A 21,512-nucleotide genomic window follows, 5' to 3' on the forward strand; every position below is an offset into this window, starting at 1 on the left:
CCGGTCGTTGGTCAAATAAAAAAGTGGAAAAGCTAAAAATATTGGTTTTAATCTAATAATGAATTAAAAATGCAATTCCATCACGAAGTGTCAGTGGATAATATAAATCTATTGAAATATAGCAGACGACTTCCTCTTTCTCTTGCTTTGTGATCTTCGTTTCATATCTTGTTTATCATCTTCGTATCATTGTATTTCTTATGTACCAATATAAAATTTATAATTTAAGCTCTTTCGACGTATTTATCTGTTTAAATCATATGAAATAATATCTTTTTCAAAGAAAGTCTTCGAAATTTTGAGCTATTTCAAGGCTAAATAATATGGGAACATCCTACCTACTGATTTCGATCCGTAATTTTTTCCCTTTATTTCTCAAATTGAAGAAAATTAAGAAATAATAGACAAGAGAATACAAAACCACTTTAAGTTTAAATTGAATCTAGTTATCCTAACAAGTAATTAAAATCTTTCACGACTTGAGTTTACACTATTGAACAGTTGAACACCCCCACTAGCAATTTACAGGCTCCCATTTCGGATACTTCACCCCCTATCTACAAAGGGGTAGGTTCTCTGCAAAATATCTCTGTTTCCATTTCATCTCGGCAGCATAATATAAACTCTCAGTTAGCATAATAGAGCTTGTACCAATATCATGTTTGCTGCGAATACGGAGTACAAATGTAATAATGTACCAGTATTAAACATACTTGCCTCCATTACATTCATACGCAGGTCTCAAACACCTCGTGAACAAGACTATAATTATTGAGCATATGATACGGCGTTGTTCGTACTTTTCAACTTTTCAACTTTTCAACAGTTGTTTTACGAACACGTTGAACTTCTGATTTTAAAAACTTATCTCATCACGATATAGATGAAGAAGGATATGGAGGTCAGGGCTTATGACTTGTCTAAAGCAAGTTTGAGTGATCACTTCATCTTCGTATAATATTTACCATTCTACCCTAGATTAAAAACCACACTACTCAAATTTCTGAAGCTGTATTATTTTTTGACATCTCGTCAAAGATGACGAAGAATATAGAATTCTGAGCATATACGGGGCTGACGACCGTGGTAGGTGGTTTAAATGATCACTTTACACACGTGTAACATTCACCAATTCTACCCATTATTGACAACCACACTACTCAAATTCTTGGAAGTTCTATATACATGGACCAATTTTGATTGTTCTTGAATCACTAGAACTTCACTACACATATGTGCATTTGTATATCCTTTAATTGACACGTTCTTTAACATATTTATTGAATTAAGTAAATTTAATAGTTGAGTTAAGTAAGCCTTAACTCAATTATTTTATTTTGCTGAGAACTTCATGAAATGTAAATAAGATTCTTCCCGAATTATTTTACATTTAAGAAGACGCCTGAAAATATAATTTTCAATTATTGTTCAACTATGATTTGACCAGTTATTTTATTCACAATATTTTTAATGTGTAAATGTTACATTTTATTTCCTTCAGTAGCTATAAAATATTTTTAAAAATTTATAAATAAACATATGTGGATGAAAAAGTTTATTAACGTGGGAATGTACAGAAGTCGGGATATTTAGAGGAGGTCCCACGATCTGTCATGACTGTCAATCTTGGGTAGACTTGTGAATATCTCACAGTATATAAACTAATCACTGTAACCAGCCAATGATATGTCCAAACACCTAGTATATTTTCATGTACTGGGTGTTTATGTATAGACATATATTTGTGTTAGTAATAAGTTATATTTTCTCATTTCATTCTTCTAAACATGATTCTTACCTTTTTTATATGTCCATTTACTGTACCTTTTATTGCTTTATATTTGACATTTTTCCTGTGTTTTCTTGTTTTTTTTTCAATCTTGTAAACCTTAATCCCATGTGCAAAAATGAGTAATGTAACTCATCGGGAATATTATGTACGTTACTTATGTATGTAATATATTTAAATAAATAAATTTCTTAATCTTATTTGAAATATCAATAAAATCTTTTAATTTTGTATAATTCAGATTGAACTTCAATCGGTTATGTTATGTTACTACTCTAAAAAACGGTAAAAGTTCTCAAACTGGTTTTATCGAAATAATATTGATAAGCGAGAAAAATTTATAGTAAGATTACGTAGTTGAGTAAACGTATAACGCTAGCAAATTATTGATGTAGATAATCAGTAAACACGGTAAGCTTTAGCACTGAATGTGCCGGCACACTGTGGGGATGAGGGGTGTGTTTAAGCGGGTATTTTGCATTTGATATAAGTGTTCAGATATGTAAATACATTATTAGAACACGGAGAACAGAAGAACATAGGTGGCGTGAACTGTTAAACATTCGCTCGTTTAAATGAAACCGCAGATAAACCCTCTTACTGAGAAATAAACCAAACCTTGCCAGGAATTCATACTCGGGGTTGAACTTTCCGTTTTATTAGTGTTTCCCGCCTTTCTCCGAGCCAAAGGGAAGATCGTCAACCGTAGGGCGAAAATTAAAAATAATACTTTTTGTATTATATATTTCAATTTAATTCAATTCAAACCCTTATCCGCACCTAAAAACCTAAATATATAGAACCTTAAATCTGGCTGTGTCAAAAGTCTGCGTAATCGGAGGGAATGTATGAATAGACGTATGGATATGAAGGAGGCGAGGAGTGTATGTCAGGACAAAAGAGTGTGGCGTTCCATCCTTTCTGCTTACCCTGCAGGGAAACGGAGTGATTGTAGTAGTAGTAGTAGTAATCCATATGCTGCTACATCTATGTTTAAAATATAATACATATCATATATATATATATATATATATATATATATATATATATATATATATATATATATATATATATATATATATATATATATATATATAAATATATATATATGTATATATATATATATATATATATATATATATATATATATATATATATATATATATATATATGTAATAATAAAACCCTTATCCGCACCCCAATGGTGCATAGGGCACTGCGTCATGTGAACGCAGCGTTATCTTGATCGTTTTATACGTTTTATACAGCGCCCTTGAGGTATTTCTTTACGAAAATGGCGCTAAATATGTTATCCAAATTTACTATTATTATTATTATATAGTACATATCATGTTTAACACAAAATTTTGTAGGATTTTATTGGTCACCCCTGCCTGCGGCTAGGGAGGGTACATGCAGCCCGTAGGAAGGAATGCAAAGAGGGCACAATGAAGCTAGGAGCATTATTATATTATGGCCTCCATTGGTTAGGATTTAATTTTGTAGCGAGCACATTCTACTAAGCAGGAACGTATTGCCAACAGGGGGTAGGATGAATACCAAATTATAGCTACCAAAGTTTCTCCTCGTTTTACTATCTGACCGACATTCGCACTCATATTAAACGGGATGTTTTATTACGCGAGCACAATGAAAATCATAACAGTTTTAATAACTAACTAACTAACTATCACGACGCTTCCCAGAAAGGGTAGACGGAGAGAAAAGAACGCCACATAACTCTGTGTTTGCCTCTTCCTCATATATGCATCTCCCCATATATAAACGTCGATTATATAGACTTCTGACCTGACCAGGAAAAAGTTTGTGAAATACTTGATCATATCAAGTTATCCTTGGTCTTCCTTTGCTCCAATGTCCAAATAACATAAATTTGTTTTACTGTTTCCTTATTATTTCGTTCCACATGTTCAAACCATCTCGACACACCTTTGTTATTTTTATCGATAATGCTTTAATACTATATAATAGGTACCATATAATAATGCTAAAATGTAAAACAATATAATGTATCTTTTTGCCGCAAATTTATCTGAGTGATGGTATTTCGATTGCATTCAGTCCACTTGCTTCTCTTTCATATATCAGGGTTGGAACCAGGACTCTAAAAATGCTAGTATATATATATATATATATATATATATATATATATATATATATATATATATATATATATATATATATATATATATATATATATATATATATATATATATATATATATATATATATATATATATATATATATATATATATATATATATATATATATATATATATATATATATATATATATATATATATATATATATATATATATATATATATATATATATATATATATATATATATATATATATATATATATATATATATATATATATATATATATATATATATATATATATATATATATATATATATATATATATATATATATATATATATATATATATATATACTAACTAGCAGTTTTAGATACTTATTAGCCTCCGTAGTGTAATGTTTAGCACGCTCGTCTACCGTTCTGGAGGTCCTGGGTTCGATTCCCAAAGGAGGGTAAAATAAATACAAGTGATTTTTTCACTGTAATATTTATTCAATATTACCCTGGACTGGTACCTGAAGCGGAGCTGATCACCTTTCCTTCATGTGTAAAACGATCAAGATACCAATGCGTTTACATGACGCAGTGTCCTATGCACCATTGGAGTGCGGATAGGGGTTTTATTATTATATACACATATATATATATATATATATATATATATATATATATATATATATATATATATATATATATATATATATATATATATATATATATATATATATATATATATATATATATATACATGTAAGGTACACGTGTTTGTACTCGTATATATGTCTTAAAATAATATTCTTTCATAATCAGTTAAATTTTCTCCATAATACAAATATTATATTCAGCTCTTGACGCTTGAATATCCAGTTACTTTTGAATTGCTTAGTTATATTTTAGTTTTCAAATTTCGGCAATTTACCTCTCCGCCCTGCTCGGTTGGAGATGAGTCGGTTCACGGTTCGTGGGGGATGTTCAGCGGGGGTGGACGGGGGTGGAGTGGAAGGAATAAAGAGGGTAGTATTTGCACGCCTGTAAGCTGAAAACAAAAATAAAGCCTTCGCGCAGCGAGAGAGAATGAGGTCGTACAGAGATGTTAATATTTGGTTGGAAAATAACCATATTATTATGTACGGCATTTTTTACTATGATAATTTAATAACCACTTTATTTAAATATATTATAATGGCAAAGCATATTACTATGTATGGTATAATAAATATATTATTGTTTTATGGGCTATATTTAAATATATTTCATCATTAAATATGAGAAATTGGCGTCTGAATAATAAACCATACATAAAAATAAATTTAAAAAAATCATATTCGTTTAATCAAAATCTTCGTTAAATTCGTCAATTTATTTTTTGACTCAAGATTACATTCAAATACGAGCCTGTACGAGTAAACATAAAATAAACCTGTGACAGGTAAAATTTATTTAAAAAAATTGGCAATGGCAGTGCCATCTATTGAACGTAACAGCAATATGAAATTGATCATGGCAAACATAATAATTTTTGAGAGCTGCTAAAATATTTTATGCCCACAAAAATTGTAAACTTAAACACAATAAAAATATGTTTTTTCTCACATTTTCTTTTTCATTAAACCAGACCGAGCCACATAAACGCACGGTTGAGTACAACTAGAGAATAATAATTATAAATCCACTAAAAATCTAACTTAAATTATATGTTGTTTTTATTACATTACATTGTATACAGTCATAAAAAAATTAACACTATTTATTGTTAAATACATTCTTTTCGTTTTGAATATTAAAAGCATTAACTTTTTGGATCATATTGATTTATTTTTTTCGTTTTTAAGCATTATCTGCCTATTTATTTTAAAGAGTCGTAAAAGGTACGTATCTTGAACTGAATCACGATTCTGTTTTAAGTCAGTTGGAAGATATTTTTTTCTTAGAATTTGTATTAAATTTGTACAAGAAGATTAATAAATAAATATTATTCTACGTTCGTATTATGGTATATGTGATTTTTAAATGATATCTTTTATTATAATATCACCGAATACACTCTACCGAATATTCATAGAACTCTATTGCAAGGGATGCTCACGAACAAAAGGCTTTTCAGGTTTTAATATAAACCCAATGTGTGCATTTATGGCTTAAGGTAGATCGGTATAAGTATTTGTTTGGAGGGTTTACACGTTTTATTTCATTTCCTATATTAGAATAATCGAAAAAGATTCATACAATATTGTTTTTTATAGCAAATATATGTAAGCCAATATCGGTATATATGCAATAGATACATTATCTTATCTCAATATAAATGAAGAAAAATATGGAAATCTGGGTATTTATAGGGCTTGTGATCTATTAAAGGCTGGTTTAGTAATCATTTTTCACTATTCTAACCATGATTGACAACCACACTACTTAAATTTTTGGAACTCATACATATTTTATCAATCTCATGACGCTTCATCATTGAGTTCAAAACAGCCATCTATGGTTGGAGTGAGAAAGCTTTCTGCCATCTAAATACCAAGAATTCCATATTCTTCTTCATCTATGTTAAGATATGGAAATAATTTTATTAATAATTTTTCAAAAGTGTTTGACATGTTATACACAATTATACAAAATATTACAGTATTGGGTGCGATTATAGACGAAGAATATAAATAATAACCTGCAAAATATATAGTAGTATTTAATTTTAGTGGTACTGTTCAGATTTAAAAAAAAAAGACATATAGTACACAAAATATTGCAGTTTTGTGTGCGAATCTAAACGAAGAAAAAAATAATAACCTACAAAATTTATAGCATCATTTGTGTTTAATTTAGTGGTATTGTCGAGATGTTATAATTTTTAACAAGTTTGATCAATAATCTTTCCAAAAAAGTTTACGTAAAAGCCATTATTCCGTCTCTCCATATAGAATTTCCCGTTGGTCAGTCCGTCGGTCTGGTGTATAAAAACATCCTTACAACATTTTGTCGCCATTGCTCTCCGTTCATCCCAACTTTAGCGTTATTGAATCTTCTCAGCATCCATACTGGATATTGATTCAGTCGGGTCCATTCAGCGGGACTCAGGACTGGGAAGCAGAATGGCCCAACGTCTCCGAGCGTCGCGGCGCTTAAAGCTCTTCGTATTTAGGGGAGAAGGGCGGTTAGGATGTTCCGGTTGCTGCAACCCTCCAATGTTTTGATAGCTAACTGTGGCGGGATAGTGAATATCTTCCCCAAGGGGGTGGTATAATGTTCAGAGGCGTGGATGGAGATAAAGCGAATACAAATGTTCATACTTTAATGAAGATGAATAATATTATAATCTAATTCCGCTTTCAACAATTGGTTTCCCACACGTCAGAACTTTTGAATGAAATCAGAAACACTATTGAACGTTTTATATCTTGATGATTCATTGAATGATGTATCATTATCAGTCCTGCGCTCCAGTTTATTAAATCTATCAGTCGAAAATGTTTAATTTAGCCTTTAATGAAGAACATTAATGCTAAATGGAAAAAATGGAGAAGGAATGATTTTTTTTAAAGATAAATATTTGTGTTTTTATTATTTGCACAATTATTTCAATTTCATACTATTTCTGTGAGCCTAAGCAGCTCATTATTAGAAATAGGTATCAAATTGTGGTAGAGTAGTTTCGAACGAAGAAACTCTGACGAAAGAGTCCGCGACACTAACCAAGGGACCACAACGAGAGGTATTTCAAATTATATATGAGGCAAATATGTTAGAAGAGCGGTGATTGAGATATATTTTTGAACACTAAAAGCATTGTTAACTTTATGGCATGGTAATATAACACTGTCCTTATCATTCATCATTCTCTTTACACTACTTCATAACAATAGTATTAGGTTAAATGTAGACTGCATTTGATCTGATGATTGATTATTAATGATTGTTATAATGTCTATTATCATGAAAAAGATGTATATATTTAATATTAGACCGCATTATTAGACCATCAAAATTAGTTAAAAATTAGTTATTAAATTACTGATATAAAACATATTTTCATCTGATGGATGTTTAGAAAATTGACGAATTTACATCATATTATTATGAAGTTTTTTTATTTTTTATTATCTAAAATTATTTGTGACATTATCAAATATAATCAATTAATTTTATCTATGAAATAACTTGTATTTTATTAACTGAATCTATTTTCCTAACCGCTACTGAGAATCTGATGCTACATGTATATGTACTCGAAGAGAAAACGTGTGAACGTCGGAGAATTTTCCTGAACTTTTATAGAGATATGAAAAATGTGTTCGGAAACTTTATGAAGCTTTGGAATTCATTGTTCCACAAGGGTGTCATTAGGATATCCATTTTGTCGTCCAATATTTTTTCACTGTCCAAGTTTTCATATAAAAAGTCAGGTGCCATTAAACTCAATACCTATGGAAGGCTCTTTATATCTTTTGAAATTATATCTTTCAGATCGTAATATGAATCATATTTGATGTTCAAAAGTTAATCAAAAGATGTCTCAAGAAAGTAATGAGCTATCAAAAGCTCTCTTTATCAAAATTTAACTTTTTTTTCTATTTGGGATACTCAAAATGTTATAAATAAAATAACTGGTCAAATTTTTAACTACATAAAAAGTTGAAAATCATGTTTTCAGGCGGTTCTCAGTACGTGAATATAATCCAGGGTTCGGATCTTGCATACAAATAAAAGAATCTCTGCTTAAAAAAAGCTTTCCTCAATCCAACGCACATATGGCAGTCATCGTGTTCAAATACTTATTCACAAATCTGGATTATCTCTAATTATAGGAGTTATTTTTCGTATTATTTTTTGACATCTCAACATGGATGAAGAAAAATATGGTCTGGTTTAAGCCTATGATGGTCGTAAATGCCCAGACTTCCATATTTTTCTTCATGAATGTGTGACTAAAAATAACATACATATGGCTGTTGTGAACTCATGTGTACTGTGTCACGAGATTGATCAATATATCTAGGAGTTCCAAAAATTTGAGTAGTGATTAGTGAATGTTGGGGGTATGTAAAGTGATTACTTAGTCATCACAGGTCATAAGCCTAGTAAATACTCATACTTCCATATTCTTCCTTATCTATGCTGAGGTATCAAAAATGTTAAAAAAGTGGAGAAAATCCAGATTTGTGAATAAGTATTTGGACACACTCAAAATGTTTATTGATTAAAAAAAAAACATATATGAAACGAAAGTTTGCAACTACTATTTTTTATATTTTTCAGGTGAGATATCCAATAAAAATCGGTAGCATAAAAATGATTACCTTTTGCTATTACTTTCCAAAGCTTTATGCTACGGAATTATTGTATGTGAATATAAGCAGTGCGTTCATAAATTCTCTTTATAGACAAAGTATTCTTGCCATTCCCCACATATCATACCGTAAACCTAAAAGATATGTCGCCGTTTTGTAAGTGCAAAAGTAAAAGAAAAGTAGATAATACAGGGGTGGTTCGGAAGGCGAGGGATCTACTGAGGGATGAAAAGAACAAAGAACGGTGTACTGTGATTGGTCAGCTTATAAAATGCAGCATTCACAGCGAATGAGAATTCATTTAAACAGCACTCTTTGATCATTTTATGTTTCTTTTATACATTAGTCAAACCAAATGTTTTTTATTCTATGTAAAGTTTTTTTTTAAGGTAGGTAATTTTAATACCACGACAGTTGGTATAACAAACACATACACACACAAACACATGAGTTTGCAATATTTTGAGTGTGTACTTGTTCACAAATCTAGGTTTTCTACTCTAAGGATTTTAAATAGAAATGAAAAAAAATTCAAAGGACAGGCTTGTTTATTTACGTTGAGTTGTTGAGATATTATCTATAAAAAATCTTCAAATGTTTTTTTTTTGTAAATAGTCTTCTTCTTCTTCTTCTTATTATAGGCCTTGCGGCCTGTTTTTAAGAGGGATTAGCCTCCTGCGACGTCGATTCCCAGCTATCGACCCATCTCTTTGGTGGTCTTCCCGGGAGTCGTCTACCATGGGGTTGGCCGTATAGTGCGATGTGGGGGAGTGTGGATGGTTCCATTCTCCTCACATGCGCATACCATTGTCAATAGTAAATAGTAAAAGGTAAAAAAAAATAGGGACTATTTTTCAGTCAGATATTTATTTGATACCACCTCAGACTTTTACTGATCACATTACTTCAAGGGATATTCACAGAATTTATCCCATAGATTTTTTTGGTAGTGGTTTTTTTTCAGAATGTATATAGAAAAAATATTTTTATAATCTTTTTTTTACTCCTGAGCTTTCAATTACTTTTTTATTTTCAAAACCATATAATTATTTCAAAGAAAAGTTTATTTTTTCAATGCAAACGGTGTGCACCATTGTATCTGGGTAAGGGATAGACGAGTAGGAACAGTATATCTCCTCTTCTGTTATTATTTGCTTTCTGATGCAATCAACTTCGAGAGTGACAGCAATTTTCGGGAGCTATGATCAGCGCAAGAGTTGTCATAAAATGCTGATGATGAAGCGTATTGCGATACGTGTGATGAGGGGATCCGGACAGCAGGACGCGGAGGAGTTTAAGGATTTCAAGCCACGTAGGCGATCAGCTCACAAACACTTATATGAGTTTATGAAATTGGTCGTTCAATATGCTCTAGGGTTGGCAACTCGCGGATACAGCAATCAAATAGAAGTGTAAATAAATTAATAAGGCAGAGAGTGTATTTCAAACAACAAAACACACTGTTTATTTTAAGGCCATACATATGTTAAATGGCAACTTATTTTTCTTTAAACCCAGGTAATACTACTATTTTTTTTCCCCGTAAAACATCGTTTTTGTATCGAAAAATATGTTTTTCTTTGAAATAAATATGGTTTAGAAGAGAAATTATTGAAAGGTAAGTAGTTTAAAAAATTCAATGTGTTTTCTAAAAAACGAAAAAAAAACAATTGCTTACTAAAATCAACAAGAAAAAACCTAATTTTCATTTTGGTTAAAAAGTAATATTAAACATTGACTCTTTTAAAAAAGTATTATGATTATGGGCATTCAACTAACTTTCTAACTAATCATCACGCCGCATCCACGCAAGGGGTAGGGAGAGAGAATAGAACGCCGCAACATCCATTGCCAAAATCATACATACTCGCCGATTATTCCAACTCCTGTCGTGACCACTTTGAAGTATTTAAGAAATACCTCATCATGAGTCGGAATAAACGGTGGGTAAGTATGAGGAGATACATGAATATGGAAGAGGCAATGATTGTTAAGACAGAGAAGTGTGGCGTTCTATTTTCCCTGTTTACACTTGCAAAGAAGCAGCAAGATAATAAGTTAGTTAGCAAATAATAATATTACATAAGTATGTATATTATTATAATTTCAAGGGATAACTGGAAAAGAGTCATTGCTTCGACGAGGCTCACAACCCTTAGTAATGAAGACTAATACCGAGAAGAAGAAAAAAGAATTTTAAAACACGAGAAATGCATTTGATTCCGTAATTTTGAAAGAGTGTCGGATTCTTCCAGTCTTCGTTTCTCAGATTGTGGCAACCCTGGCGGGCGACCTGGGGCTCGTACACGTTTATCGATTCTGTCTCAATATCTAAGGCGGTTATTTACTCTGGTATCTAGAATAAAAACAATATCGCTGTTACGATAGGGTTTTCAACTCGTAACACGTTGTCTTGTCGGGAAGATTGTGTTCCATCGATTTGATCGGATTCTATAAAAGAAGAACTTCGCAAACTTGCGCTATTACATTCTCTGCTAAAGTAATACTGGAGAGAGGTTCTTATAAAGCGCCTGGAGCGATAGAAAAACTTATTCGTATCATTTTATATCACCACTAAACAAACTTTAAATTCATCAATATTATTATTTTTTTAAATCAACTGGTAGAAGTCTCTAAAAATTGTGATGTTATTTCATATTCTGTTTATTAAAAGCTTTAAAAAAATCCTTATCCGCACCCAATGGTGCATAGGGCACTGCGTCGTATAAACGCAGTGTTATCTTGATCGTTTACACATGAAGGAAAGGTGATCAGCCCTCCACTTCAGGTACCAGTCCAGGGTAATATTGAATAAATATTAAAGTGAAAAAAAACACATCACACAAAAATTATCGAACCTAGGACCTCCAGAACGGTAGCTGAACTTGCTTTTTTTTCATGGTATCAGAAAACTTTCATAGTACCAAATATAGTAAATAAAATGCGAATTGATTTTACAGCCGCAACAAAAAATTAACTCTTACGTGTTAAAATCTTTCATTGATTCCACCAATCAAATCGCTTTGAACCAGTATATTAATTTACGTTGAATAGCAAAGGTGTGACACTGCGGTGTAAGAAAAGATTAAGCCATTTTGAATAGCTGAGACGTGATGGGCAGTAGACGCGAAGACTTAAAGCCAGAAGATCAACCCTCTGATGTTTCAGTTGAATCAGCTCTATGGGAAACTTGGTTTAAAAAAAACATTATCACGTATCGAACTTTTTGAAATGTCGGACCTGATTTACTTAGCGTGATAGATTGAGATAAATTACTGGAGATTTCATTGAAATGAGGCGGCTTCTGATAAATTGATATCAGACAAAAAAAACTGTATTCATTTTCAAAAATATCGGTTTTGAGCGGTAGTTCAAAGTGTATATTTTGCTCAAAATGATTTCTCTGTGTTGTCATTGGTTAAAAAATACTAACTAACTTACTAAGCAGGCAGAGAGAATATAACGCAAAACCACTCAATCAAGCAATTTTCGACTCTTCCACATTTATAATTCTCTTCATAAATACCCTTCGGTTATTCGGACCTCTGAACTGACCACTTTCAAGTATTTGAAATATTTATTCATGCCAAGTTTCCTTAGGCTTCCTCTGCTCCTATTTCCGACTAAATTTGCCTCATAACTTTATTTCACTTTTTTTTCCTCTTTCTTGTTTTTCACATGTCCAAACCACCTCAACACACATTTTTTTATTTTATATAACTCAACCTTGGATTCTCTCCTTATTTTCCTATTCGAACGTTGTCACACATCGTTTTGCCTCACATTCGACTGAGAGGTCTACATTCACCCTTCTTTTGCCAACTTCATGCTTCACTTACATATCGCTTACTCCTTTCAAGAACGTCATAAATAAAAAAAACATGATTTTTCAGGAGAACGTTTTTAGAGTTAAAAAATATAATACAATGTATTAAAAATAAATATCAAGCCACTTAATGAACTTTTTACAGTGCAACAGATCTTTTTAGGTAAAATCTGAAAGTTTTTTCACCATTTGAAAAATATTTTGTATTTAAAAAAAATAATAAAACAATACCTGTTCTTCAAAATGTAAAAACAACACTTTCTGCCCTGTAGCGGGTAAATATTAAGTTGAAAATATGCCTCTTTTTTTAGGATATAGTAGATTTTTTGGGCATTCCGAAAACATGCACAACTTAAAATTTACGATTTTTGATTTATGACGTTCTTGAAAAGAGTGAGCGATATATTAGAGCTGATATCATGTCCAACTTCGTTGGCTCAGTTTAGCTGGTAGGCTTAAAAATAAATTTGTAAACACGATCAATTACTAGGATTGTATAATGTACAAGAGGTTATTAGAATGTCCGATTAATGAAAATAAATATTTGAAATGCTTGTATATTTGTTCACCGAAATAATGTCCCTTTATCCCAATGTGACGCAATCGTGATGTGAGAAAATGAGCGTGGGCGGGAACAGCATCGCTACTGGAAACTGTAGAGTCATTTGTAGGCCATTTAGAGTCATTAGTCTGAATTATGTGGATCAATACTCATCATCATCACGGCTCGCAGCCGCTTCCCCCCCCCCCACCCATTCCACCCATTCCACCCATTCCACCCGCTCCACCAGATACCGCTCTCTCCACCCGACCACTTCCCGAATCCCACCGACTCCGCTAACGCGTTCGATAGCAGAGCATTAATATATTTTTTTCAACACGTCTTAATGCCTCAGCATTCGGTTGAAAGATGGCGCCATCAATCAAAATGTAAAATACGCCAAATTATCAAAAATTGAACGAATTTTGATGCAGATTTACCAGTTTTTGTGGATAATTCAATATTATATATATATATATATATATATATATATATATATATATATATATATATATATATATATATATATATATATATATATATATATATATATATATATATATATATATATATATATATATATATATATATATATATATATATATATATATATATATATATATATATATATATATATATATATATATATATATATATATATTTTAAATTACACACCTATAATAAACAACTTTATGAGTTTTATTTCATTAAACAATACAAGTTTAAAAAACTAATTGATGTTTTCATCTACAGGTGAAAAATAAAAACTTAAAAATAAAACTCATGAAGTGTTAAAATTACAATTTATAAGTGTTAAATTAAAAAAAAATCAACATGTCATTCCACAACGTTAATGCCGAATCAATAAATAAATTTTTTTTTTCATTAATTGATTCGGCAGTCAGTTTGTTGGAAAAACTATCCATTTTTTATTTAAGTTTTACTTAGTAAACACCACTATTTCATAAAATCTACTGTGACACGTGTTTCGATGTATTCCGCATCATTTTAAAAATTAGAATTAGCTTCACATTGTTTTAAAATGATGCAGAATACATCGAAACACGTGTCTCAATAGATAGTGGTATTTTCTAAATAAAAAATAAATAAAAAATATTATTTTTCAATTAAATTCAGACAGTTGGTATGGCTTTCTATTATATCTGCCTACCCCTGCGGAAGCGGCGTGATGGTTGGAATATTTTTTTAACACGAAAGATGGCGCTAGCAATCAAATTATAAGATACACCAAATTATCAAATGTAAACGAATTATAAAACAAATTACCTGTTTTTTGGGCTGACTTTAAAAGTTTATATATTTTATAAAATTGTTTTATGTCAAAATTATATAGTGTCTCGTCATAAGCCCAAAAAACAGGTAAATTTGTTTTAAAATTCGTTTATGTATGATAATTTGGTTTATTTTTTAATTCGATTGCTGGCGCCATCTTTCGTGTTGAAAAAACATTACAAAAAGAAAAATTGCTGATTTTAAACCTATAAATGCCAAACTCCCATATTCTTCTTCTAACATTTTGAGGTATTAATAAAAAATCTTTAATTTAGAAAGGTATGTTGAGATGGATTGGGCATGTAGAACGAATGAATGAAGAAATAACAGAAAACAAATTTATGGGGCAAATGACCAAAAATGATGAAAAATATGGGGAATTTATGATCAAGTATTTCAAAGCGGTCAAAATGTCAGGAGTCGGAAAAATCGGCGGGTATGATGACGAGATGCATGAACGAGGAAAAGGTGATATTATTTTGCAAAGACATTTTGGTGTGGAGTTATATTCTCTTTGCCAACCCTTGCGGGAAAACAGCGTGATGCTTACTTAGTTAGTTAGCCATATTGTTGTTTTTTTTCAATTACTTTTGATATAAAAAAAATATACATAACACGAAACGTAAAACAAAATCATGAATTTTGTAGGAAAAAAAATAAACACATTATATACTTCTCTTGAATGTCTAAGTAGGTCCCATTTGTAATAAAAAACACATTTATCCGATGGAATTCGATTCGGAAAAATAATATCCCTTCAAAATGTAAAAATTCAATTTGAATATTCCCATTGGAGATGTAATGAAAAACATTCGATAGCGCTTATCGTATGAAAAGCCATTATTTTTCGGGCGTTTAAAAAATGTCTGTGTCGATCGGTGAATATTTATTCGGGCTATGTGCTCCGCTGTATACTTCATCGGTGGTGTTAGTGGTAATCCCGTGAAACCCCTTGATATATTGCCTTCATATCGCCCGAAGGGGAGGCCGCGATATTTCGACAGGGATGATTTTGCGGATTTTTAATGGTCTAGATTTTGTTGTGTAAACCAGAAATGTAGAGAATGCGGACGTGGCTTCATTTGAGATGTAACATAATTATCTGATGGATATCATATTCGTTTAAAATTTAACCTTCACTGGGTAAAACTAAAAACTGTCACTCCACTTTCGGCGGGGGTGGGTAGAAAATTAAAATCACGACACCAATCTGTCTTTGGAAACAATCTTCGCCTTTTCCACATTCAAGCATCTTCTCATACATCTTCTTCTTCAAGCTCTTGTAAAATCAATGAGTTATATATCAATAAACGCAGTGTTATCTTAACCGTCAACACATTAAGGAAAGGTGATCAGCCCTCCACTTCAGGTACAAGTTCAGGGTAATATTGAATAAATATTAGAGTAAAAAATCACGTTTATTTATTTGAACCCCACCTATGAATTGAATCTGGGACCGATAGCCGAGCTTTTACTCTTGTCCTGACCACTTGAAATACTTAAACATGTCAAATTTTCCTTGGCCTTCCTCAGCTACTATTTCTAACTATATTCGCCATATAAATTTGTTTTACTGTTCTTCTTCCTTCATTCATTCATTTCATTTATTTGGTATCATTATATGTATATCAATATTTATTGTGACATATATTTTGATTCATTTGGCCATATTATCAGACAACGTAGTGTACTTCATAATGATCCACAATACTTTTTGATAAATATTGACCAAAGTTTATTTTTTTTAAATATCGATATTGATTGCCGAAGCAATTAATCAAATTTATTCCAAGTATGCACCTCTTAAAACCAATGATTGTTTAAAACATAGATTGACAAATTGATTTGTATTTTTCAATGTTAATATTTTTATACCCTACCCATACGAAAAAGAGTATTTCATCTTAGGTTAATAGTAAATATTGAGCGTATCTATGCGTATTTTTTACATTCACCAATTTTTGGACTCCTATAATTTCATCTACCTATCTTTATACCAAGTTAAGACACCTGAAATTTTAATATATCACCCATAAACGCCCGCATTAATACAAATTTTATATAATAATTCTGACAAAATCTTGGAACTGTTTCACAATTTATAATGCCATGTCGTATAAATGTAACTTAATAAAAGGTGTGACGAAAAAAACTGGTGACCAAAAACGTAATACCATTTGGTCCCATTTAATAACATTCCGAAATTTGGTTAAGTCCAGTGGACATCTATCTGTCTGCATGTCAGTCGAGGCTGACACTGTCACCGCGCACTTGATGGATTGTTTTATTGTTTTTTTTTACATTTTTTTGTTCTACTCCCTTTTCCATGAGTCCTGGACTTAGATCATAATCCAACTCTGTTGTTAGACACAATATCCGAGGGTGAGTGGGCGGAATTTAAGGGTTTATGGTTGTTTAGACGGATAAAGATCTACGAACGCGAGGGGCTGTTTTGGTTTAAGGATCAACCCCATTTTAAAGTCGGCGGAGATTAACTGTTGTGGAAATGTCACACATTTAGAGATAAGAGAGTTTGCGCATAAGTAAACGGAATCTCGGTCCACAAAAACACAATATAAAATTGTCACTAATACTTGTTGTGGAACTTGTTTTACCAGTTTAATCGAAGGGTTGTTTTATATCACATATAAATTATAGTGATTTGCGATTATAAATGTTTGGGTAAAGTAAGAATGATGAAGGAAAATAATACTAATAAAAGAAGGTGTAAAGAGATAAACTAGAAAAAATCACCATTCATTTATTTGTTAGTAATTTATACCAGTTTATTATACATAATTTTTTAAATACATATACATATTTTTTTGCGGAGACCCAACAAGCCAATTTCAGTATATCGTCGGTAGATTCATCTATCAATAAAAAGAATCATGAAAAATAAGATTATTGTTTTCAGGCGTCACTCAGTATGATAAATAATTCAGGAAGAATCTTGCATATATTTAAATCAGAGGTCTCTAAATTAAAAGCTTACCTAAATCAACCATCGCTGCCACCGAAAAATCACACATTAAATGAATTATATGATAAACCCTGTAAATACCCAGACTCTCGTATTTTTCTACATCTATGTTGAAATGTCAATAAGAAGGACAAAATGTATAATTAAAAGCGTTTGGTCACATCAAGTGTTAACTAGAGATGAAGTGTTCATTGTCTTTATAAGAAAAAAGAGGGCAGTCTGAGCTTTAAGGGCATACAACCTTGGTTGGCTGAAAAAAAACTGGCTACAATAAGTACCTATAAAATGAATTTATGGCATTCTTATTATTTTTTGACATTTCATCAAAGATGAAGAAGAATATGGAAGTCTGGGCATTAACGGGGTTTACGACCGTCATAAGCTGGTTTGAGTGATCATTTTACACACGTGTAACAAGTTCTATATATATATATATATATATATATATATATATATATATATATATATATATATATATATATATATACATATATATATATATATATATATATATATATATATATATATATATATATATATATATATATATATATATATATATATATATATATATATATATATATATATATATATATATATATGTGTATATATATATATGAAACAATTTTGAAACATTATTCTTGAATCACTAGAACTTCACAAGAGACATCTGTAGGTGATATGAAAAGAAGCTTTTTATTGAGCAAAAACTCTATTATTAGAAAATAATATGAAAATAACTCCTGTAATTGGAGATAATCCAGTTTTTGTGAACAAGTATTTGGACACACTCAAAATGTTGTAAATTTATGGCATTAATTAATCTTTTGATATATCTGTCTCTTTTCAGTGTCAGCGAATGCCCTTGGCGTGTCACAGCAGCACGACAAGGATGGAAAGAAGAAACACACCCGCCCTACCTTCAGTGGACAGCAGATATTTGCCCTGGAGAAGACCTTCGAGCAGACTAAATACCTCGCGGGCCCAGAACGGGCGAAACTGGCGTATGCCCTCGGAATGACGGAGTCACAAGTCAAGGTAAGACACGTTCATTATAACTATTTTTTTCTTCTTAATTTTAAATTCTTTTATATTTCACAATATAATATAAATACAGGAAAAACAGAAAAATATCCCACAAAGGCATGGCCTGTGTGTGGGTATACATTATATTTTAGGTTATGGTAAAGTTATGGCATTGGCAAGAATACATACAATAGATATTATAAGAAGAAAAATTAGATTGAAAAATATCTAACTAACCATAGAGTGTAATGGTCAGCACGCTGAGCTACCGTTCTAGAGGTCCCGGGTTCGATTCCCAAGGGGCGGGTCAAATAAATATTAGAGATTTTTTCACTTTAATATTTATTCAATGTTTACCCTGGACTGGTACCTGAGGTGGAGGGCTGATCACCTTTCTTTCACGTGTTAACGATCAAGATAAAACTGCGTTTATATGATGCAGTGCCCTATGCACCATTGGTGTGCGAATAAGGGTTGGAAGAACCAACTAAGTATCCATCAAGCCGCTTCCCCGCAGGGGTAGGCAGAGTGTAAAGAACCACACGCCAATCTGACTTTGCAAAAAATCTTTGCCTCTTTCACATTCATGCATCTCTTCATTCATTACCGCCGATTACCCTGACTCCTGACCTGACCACTCTCAAGTATTAGAAATACTTGATCAGGATAAGTTTTTCCATCATTATGACAACATTTCCATGATCTTCCTCTGCTTCTATTACCAATCACGTTAGCCTCATAATTTTTTAAACTGTTCTATCCTTGCTAAATTCAATTCATATGTCCAAACCATCTCAACACACCTTTCTTATTAACTCATTTGATTCACTTACCTAAATCATCATCTCAAAACAGCTGTCTTAATATTATCGATAATGCTTATCACAGCCTTGCATTGTTTCCTTATATTATCATTCGAACATCTATCACACATCGTTTTTCCGTACGTTTGTCTGAGAGATCGTACTTCAACTATATCAAGTCTACTTTTATCCTTTTTTTGCCAACTCCATGTTTCACTTCCACTATACATCTTAATTTTGAAATAACCTTAAAATATCAATAATTTGAATGTTTAACCCTTTTGTGTATGGTATCTATTTTTACTCCATTTTGCACCACAACACCCTGTTCCCAGCATTCACTCTCTTTTCTCTATCATTATTGATCTTTCCATCCCTAGAAAACATACCAACCTAATAATTGATTAATATAATCAAATAGTTAGAAATTAATATTGCATTAGTCTGCGAGAGGGATGAATAAATGACTTCATTAAGATTATTTGATCGAATTAAGCAGCGGATTTTAAGAACCTTCAGAAAGTTCCTCTAACTAGTTGAAAAGTTTCACTTAACGTTGATTTATATTAAAAGTGCGCGATGACATATACTACTGCGCCTAATAACATTATCTCGCTCCAAAACGGAACATTTATAGGCTCTTGGTACGTGAGAGTAAGTGATTGTCATCCGTTTACTAATAAAGGAGAATTATTGCCTTCAACAACTCAATTAAACTAATAGTGTAGGGAGAGACGAGAGTAGAACTGCCATACAACCATTGTCACGTTCTATTGAACAAGGAATAAATACAAGTCAACGATTGCGAAAGCTCGAATGTCAATATGGATGTCTATTCAATCAGTTATCAGGGCAGGGTTGACTCATGGTATCACAAATTTTCCTTCTCCAAAATTATTCACAGATTATAATTGCATTTTTTCTGTGGTTATACTACTACCCTCCGCCTCCGTAGTGTAATGGTCAGCACGCTCGGCTACCGTTCTGGAGGTCCCGGGTTCGATTCCCAAGGGGGGTCAAATAAATATACGTGATTTTTTCACTCTAATATTTATTCAATATTACCCTGGATTGGTACCCGAAGTGGAAGGCTGATCACCTTTCCTTCGTGTGTTAACGATCAAGATAACACTGTGTTTATAATGCAGTGCCCTATGCACCATTGGGGTGCGGAAAAGGGTTTGAATGAATAAATACTACTACCATATAACTATTGTTAAGTTCTGTCGAACAATGAATAAATACAAGTCAACAAATATATACGTCAATATAGTGCTTATTCAATCAGTTATCAGGGCAGGGTTAAATTATTAAACTCGTGGTAAATTACAAATTTTCGTATCGAAAATTGTTCACTCTGTATGATTGTATATCTACCATACACCTTTTACGTTCTGCAGGACAATGAATTAATATAAGGCAACGGTTATGATAATTCGAATACCAATATAGATGCCTATTCAATCAGTTATCAAGGCAGGGTTGACACGTGGTATTCCAAATTTTCCTTATCGGATATTATTCACAGTTTATGGTTTTTACATGTACCATACAACTATTTTCACGTTCTGTTATACAAAGAAAAAAAAAGTCAACGATTGCTTTACCTCGTATTCAATCAGTTATCAGGGCATGGTTAACTCGTGGTAAATCACAATTTTTTTCACATTTTATTATTGCATGTAATTGCTTATTGGACTTGGATGATATAAACAAAAGTTACATATACATATTTCATTCCAGAATGCAGTCTTTAACGTAAGAACATCACACAAAATGTTTGTTAACCTCAATATTAATTTTCCTGAAAATCTCGTAAAATCATTTTAAAAGAG

The 21,512-nt window shown here is 31.6% G+C and overlaps 1 protein-coding gene across 1 annotated transcript in view; it reads left to right on the forward strand.

Moving 5' to 3' along the window:
* The window catches only part of LOC148313025 (homeobox protein Nkx-6.2-like), an 89,311-nt gene that overhangs the window by 20,170 nt on the left and 47,629 nt on the right, over positions 1–21,512 (forward strand). Inside the window, exon 2 of the mRNA XM_088270323.1 lies at positions 18,699–18,886. Coding sequence (XP_088126449.1) covers positions 18,699–18,886 — 188 coding nt within the window. The remainder of the gene's footprint in view (positions 1–18,698; positions 18,887–21,512) is intronic.

This window comes from Brachycentrus maculatus, unplaced genomic scaffold, assembly GCF_059751285.1.
Source record: "Brachycentrus maculatus isolate JH-2025_06_01 unplaced genomic scaffold, ASM5975128v1 h1tg000026l, whole genome shotgun sequence".
NCBI classification, from domain to species: domain Eukaryota; kingdom Metazoa; phylum Arthropoda; class Insecta; order Trichoptera; family Brachycentridae; genus Brachycentrus; species Brachycentrus maculatus.